General features: G+C 31.3%; 1 protein-coding gene across 1 annotated transcript; it reads left to right on the plus strand.

Annotated features, from left to right (window-relative positions):
- Nucleotides 1–3050: 3050 nt before the first annotated feature.
- Nucleotides 3051–5061, plus strand: LOC146882045 (uncharacterized). The gene is made up of 3 exons (XM_085667252.1): nt 3051–3782; nt 3874–4057; nt 4124–5061. The coding sequence occupies exons 1-3, from the start codon at nt 3051–3053 to the stop codon at nt 5059–5061; spliced, it is 1854 nt and encodes a 617-aa protein (XP_085523378.1).
- The last annotated feature ends 444 nt before the right edge of the window (nt 5062–5505 follow it).

Here is a 5505-nt window from a genome sequence, read left to right on the forward strand (position 1 = left end):
TCATGTAGGAACCCTCGAAAATGTAGGAAGGAAGGAGTAAAGTTGGTGAAAGGTGCAAAGACTCTTAGGAAATGGAAGACTACATCCTTTTCTACCAAAAAAAAACATATAATACGCTTAGTTAATCAAACAAACCAGAGCACAGTAAGCCAAAATAACAAAAATGCATCGATTTAATCTGTGTATTGACATGATTATCACTTTTAGATGTTGGGACAAGTCTGGGAAAATTTCTCTTGAGAACAATGAGAAATTAAATTTAAATCTTTTAACAAAAATACTTATAATTTCATCATTAATTTTCTGTGAGCATCTTCTTTATGGTTGTTTTATGATAGATTCCGTTAAGAAGACGGAAAATTGTGAGACCGTGAGGGATATTTTTTATTGTTAGAGTTTGTTTATCTTTTTTATGAATTTAATAAGTTTTATAGGAGAGCATGAGTCTGAGAAGAAATGTGCAATTTGCATAGTGATTGATGTACAATTTGCATACTGTTCGCACAGTGTTCTTTTAATGGTTTCAAGCCTTTCCACCGGTTCAAGCATTTAATCTGGAAGAGAAATCCAACAGGTGCACCAAATCTCATTATAAATTTATTTTTATTTTAAATTATTTTATAACTTTACAACAGAAATACTTTTCCTTATCGGTATTTGTAACCGTTTTGCATTATTTTACAACAGAAATATTTATAACTTTACAACAGAAATATTTTTTTAAATTTTACATTATTTTTTAAGTTTACAACATAAATAATTTTCATTAAATTTTCATTATAAGTAGTTTTATTTTTTAATCACTTTATAAGTTTACAAGATTAATATTAATAATTTTTGGCTTAATTCATCTTTTGATTTTCTAATTATGATGTGTAATTATTTTGGTTTCCTAATTTTTTTGTAAGGGTCATTTTTAATCATTTTATAAGTTTACTTGATAACTATTTCTATTTTTTTAATAATTTTTTAAGTTTATTACATAAATAATTTTTATTATAAGTTTTTAAAATTTTTGTTACATCAAATCAAATTTTGTAGTCTTTCTACTCACACATTTAGGTATTTCTTCCTATATCATTATCTTCTTTTAGTTTTATTTGTTGTACATATTATGCACTACTTTCATTGTCCTTCTTTTCATTCATTACTTTCTTCCAAATAATACATTTTTAAATTTATATTAATTTTGGATTTATTATTTATTATTTTTTGTTTAAATAGACAACATACCTAAATGGAAAATATTCCTTCTAACAAATCAACATCAGAACAACAAAGACAAAGATGGAGAATAAATGCTGCAAATAGAAGACGTAGAATGACCCCCCAACAAAGACTTATTGAACAGTCTAAAAGAAGGAAAAATAATCCTGAAAACACAACCAACATTGTCCAAATGCCAAACAGAGCTCCCCGATTGAGAATGACATCTATTCGACAAATGGCTCGGTCCGTAACTAATGCAGCTAACATCACATTTTTCCCCATCACTATTGTATGTAAACTATATATTCGATTTAAATAAAATTTAACTTATCTTTTAAATATTAGGTTATGGTTTGGTTCCACAAAGGTTTGCAGGACGTAATGATAATGACGAAGAACCAAGTAATACACACATTACTGAAACTCTACATGGTCAGTCAATTTTATTCATCAATATTTAATCCATGTTATTTACTTACCATTTTATGAAATATTTACATATTTATATTTATTATGCTTCATGCTTTCACATAACAGGTTCTCCTCATGCACCGCAAAGGTTTGAAGAATATAATGTATATGAAGCATTGTCAAGTACTTCACCTGTCAGTAACATAGATTGTGGTTAGTACACTATATTTGTATTATGTACAACAGTAAAAGACATATATAAACAATAATGTATTCTAACAATCTTAAAAATACTTCATAAATAATTACATTTACTTACGCTTAAATGTAAAATTATATCTAACCCTATACAAAAAAGTATAATACAACTTCTTTGTTTAGGTTTAAACCCACCTCATCACTACTGTATGTCATTAGCCGAGAAAATCCTTCTGAGTATGCTTACATTCTTTTTAGTTCTTTCCTGTAAAGTATATATTTGATTCAAATACAATTTATCTTATTTTTTAAATATTAGGTTATGGTTTTGCCCCACAAAGGTTTCCAGGACGTAATCATAGTGAAGCAGGACCAAGTAATACGCACATTACTGACAGGTTTCCAAGACGTAATGATAATGAAGCAGGACCAAGTAATACACACATTACTGACAGGTTTCCAGGTCGTAATGATAATGAAGCAGGGCCAAGTAATACACACATTACTGGCACTGAACATGGTTAGACAACTTTATTCATCAATAGTTAATTTATGTTGTTTACATTCCATTTCAAAAATATTTTCATTCTATTTATTTACTATTATAGGATTTGTAATTATGATTTTGATATAATTTATTACGATGTTGAAAAATAAAACACCTTTAAGTATCATTAATTTTCGCAATTACTTCCTTTTTTTTCTCTATGTATCAAGATATGATTATACTTTATTACCAACTATCATGGTTTTTAATTTTCTCTTTATTTATTACAGTGATATTGGTTTTTTATTATGCACTTTTTTTAATTGATTTAATACCACACAGGTTATGGTTTTCCTAGACAAAGATTGGAAGGATGTAATCATAATGAAGCAGGACAAAGTAATACACACGTCAGTGCCCTTCAACATGGTTAGTAAATTATTTCCATCAATAGTTAATACTAATTTTGGTACCATTGAACCTTATTTGTATCTTTTTCCTACCATAATTAATACATGTTGTGCTTTAAGAATGCACTTTTCATACTTTTGCAATTTATAATACTACATTATTTACTATTCCTCCAATTTATCACAATAATGTAGATATGCTACATGGATTCCCCCGAACACATAATAGTGCTAGAAATTTTTTAAATACGGTTCCGATGCTCAAATTTCAATTGTCTACACCAACTACATGTCCACATTGTCATGCACGATTATTTTATCATGAATCGCGCGATATGTGTTGCTCTGGTGGGAAAGTCTTACTTCCACGTGTTCCTCCTCCACATGAGCTTCTTCAAATATTTTCAGATCAAACATCTGAAAGTAGACATTTTAGACAACATATAAGAAGTTACAATCATGTCTTCTCATTCACTTCTCTTGGTGTTCATATGGATGAAACTATAGTAGCAAATGGTAGTGGTATATATAGTTTTCGTGCTAAAGGTGCAATCTATCATAGGATAGGAGGATTTTATCCAAATGATGGGTCCAGACCCCGGTTTTTGCAGTTGTACATTTATGACACTGAACATGAATTACAAAATAGGATGTTGGAAAACCCTCAACTTCATCAAACTATTGTTCATAAATTGCAACAAATATTACACCGGTGTAATCCTTTTGTGCATGTATTTCGACAACTTGCTCAAGAACCAAATATTCAAATATGTTCTTTACTCATTAAAGAGCGTCCTGCGAATCAACCACAGTATAATCTTCCAACTGCATCTCAAGTAGCAGCTATTATTGTTACTGCAGACACAGAATCAATGGCACGTGGCCGAGATATTAAAGTTGTAGGTCATGATGGAAATTTAATAAACATACAAGAAACCGTAGGATATTATGATCCTTTACAATATCCTTTATTATTTCCATTTGGAACATATGGCTGGGACACCAACATAAAAAATCATAATGGCCAAAGTATCTCTTGCCGAGAATATTATAGTTTCATGCTTCAGGTAACTTCTATCATAATTATCCCAGTTTCATTAAATTATGTAATATTAAGAAGGCTAACATATTTTAGAAACACGTGATTATTTAATGTAGATTCGTCCAAATGATCAGTCTGTAATATTACAAGCGGGACGACTTTTACAACAATATGTTGTAGATAACTACGTTAAGATTGAGACCGGAAGGTTACGATGGATTCGTAATCATCAAAACAACATTCGTGCTGAAGTGTACCAAGGTTTGCAGGATGCTTTGCATGAAGGACAAACTCACGCAGGTAAATATATTTAAAACAACATTTATTACATCTAATTATATCATTCACTCTTTCATTTCTTTGAAGATACTGTTGGAAAGAGGACAATATTACCATCGTCATTTATTGGTAGTCGTCGAGACTTGACACAACGATATCAAGATGGTATGGCAATTGTTGCTCACAATGGAAAACCTGATATTTTTCTTACAATGACATGCAATCCATCTTGGAGTGAAATTTCTTCTGAACTACAAAATCAACAAACTCCACAAGATCGCCCTGACTTGCTCACAAGAATCTTTCGAGCAAAATTTGAGCAATTGAAGGAAGATGTTGTTAATAAAGGAGTCCTCGGAAAAGTTAATAGTTATATGTATGTTACTGAATTTCAAAAACGTGGGTTGCCGCATGTACATATGCTATTGATCTTAGATAATAATGATAAGTTACGTGATCCACAAGATTATGATAGCATTGTGTGGGCAGAAATACCAAATAAGGCAGAAGAACCACAATTACATGAAGCTGTGTTGAAACACATGATACATGGTCCTTGCGGAACTCTCAATCCTAGATCACCATGTATGAAGCACAATCAATGCCAAAAGAGATTTCCCAAGGATTTCTTGGAAGAAACACAACAAGGTAATGATTCATATCCACAATATAGAAGACGTTTTGATGAACCAATTTCCATAAATAGAAATGTGACTGTTGACAATAGATGGGTGGTTCCTTATAATCCTTGGTTACTCTTAAAATACGACTGTCATATAAATGTTGAGGTCTGCAGCAGCATCAAAAGTATTAAATATTTGTATAAGTATGTTTACAAAGGACCGGATCGAGTAGCAATGGAGATTCATAGAGGACCAATTATAGATGAAGTCCAGCAATATCTCGATGCTAGATGGATTTGTGCTCCTGAGGCTTTATGGAAAATCTTCAGATTTACAATCTATCGAATGAATCCAGCTGTTGAAAGATTGCAAATTCATTTACCAAATCGACAACAAGTGTGATTTTATAAGCACCAAAACATCAATGACGTGTTGAATGATGATAACAACTCCAAAACCATGCTCACACAATTTTTTGCACTCAATCAAAGAGATCCCCAATCTAGAACATTTTTGTATCGGGAAATTCCAGAGCATTATTGTTGGAATAATAGACATAAGGAGTGGTATCCAAGAAGGTCAAACAAGAAAGTTATCGGCGAAATGTATACTGTATCTCCTTCTGAAGGAGATAAGTTCTTCTTGCGGGTTTTGCTTTCTCACATAAGAGGACCAACCAGTTGGGAATATCTATTATCACCAAATGAAACATATTGTCACACATTCAAAAAGGCGGCTGAGAAATGGGGATTTTTAGAAAGTGACAATAGTATTCATGAATGCTTAGTTGAAGCATCAACTTTACAAATGCCATATGCTTTACGAAGACTATTTGTGACCATATTA

This window comes from Vigna unguiculata, chromosome 10 (genome assembly GCF_037176805.1).
Source record: "Vigna unguiculata cultivar grain cowpea cultivar isolate G323 ecotype 2 chromosome 10, ASM3717680v1, whole genome shotgun sequence".
In the NCBI taxonomy this organism is placed as follows: Eukaryota; Viridiplantae; Streptophyta; class Magnoliopsida; order Fabales; family Fabaceae; genus Vigna; species Vigna unguiculata.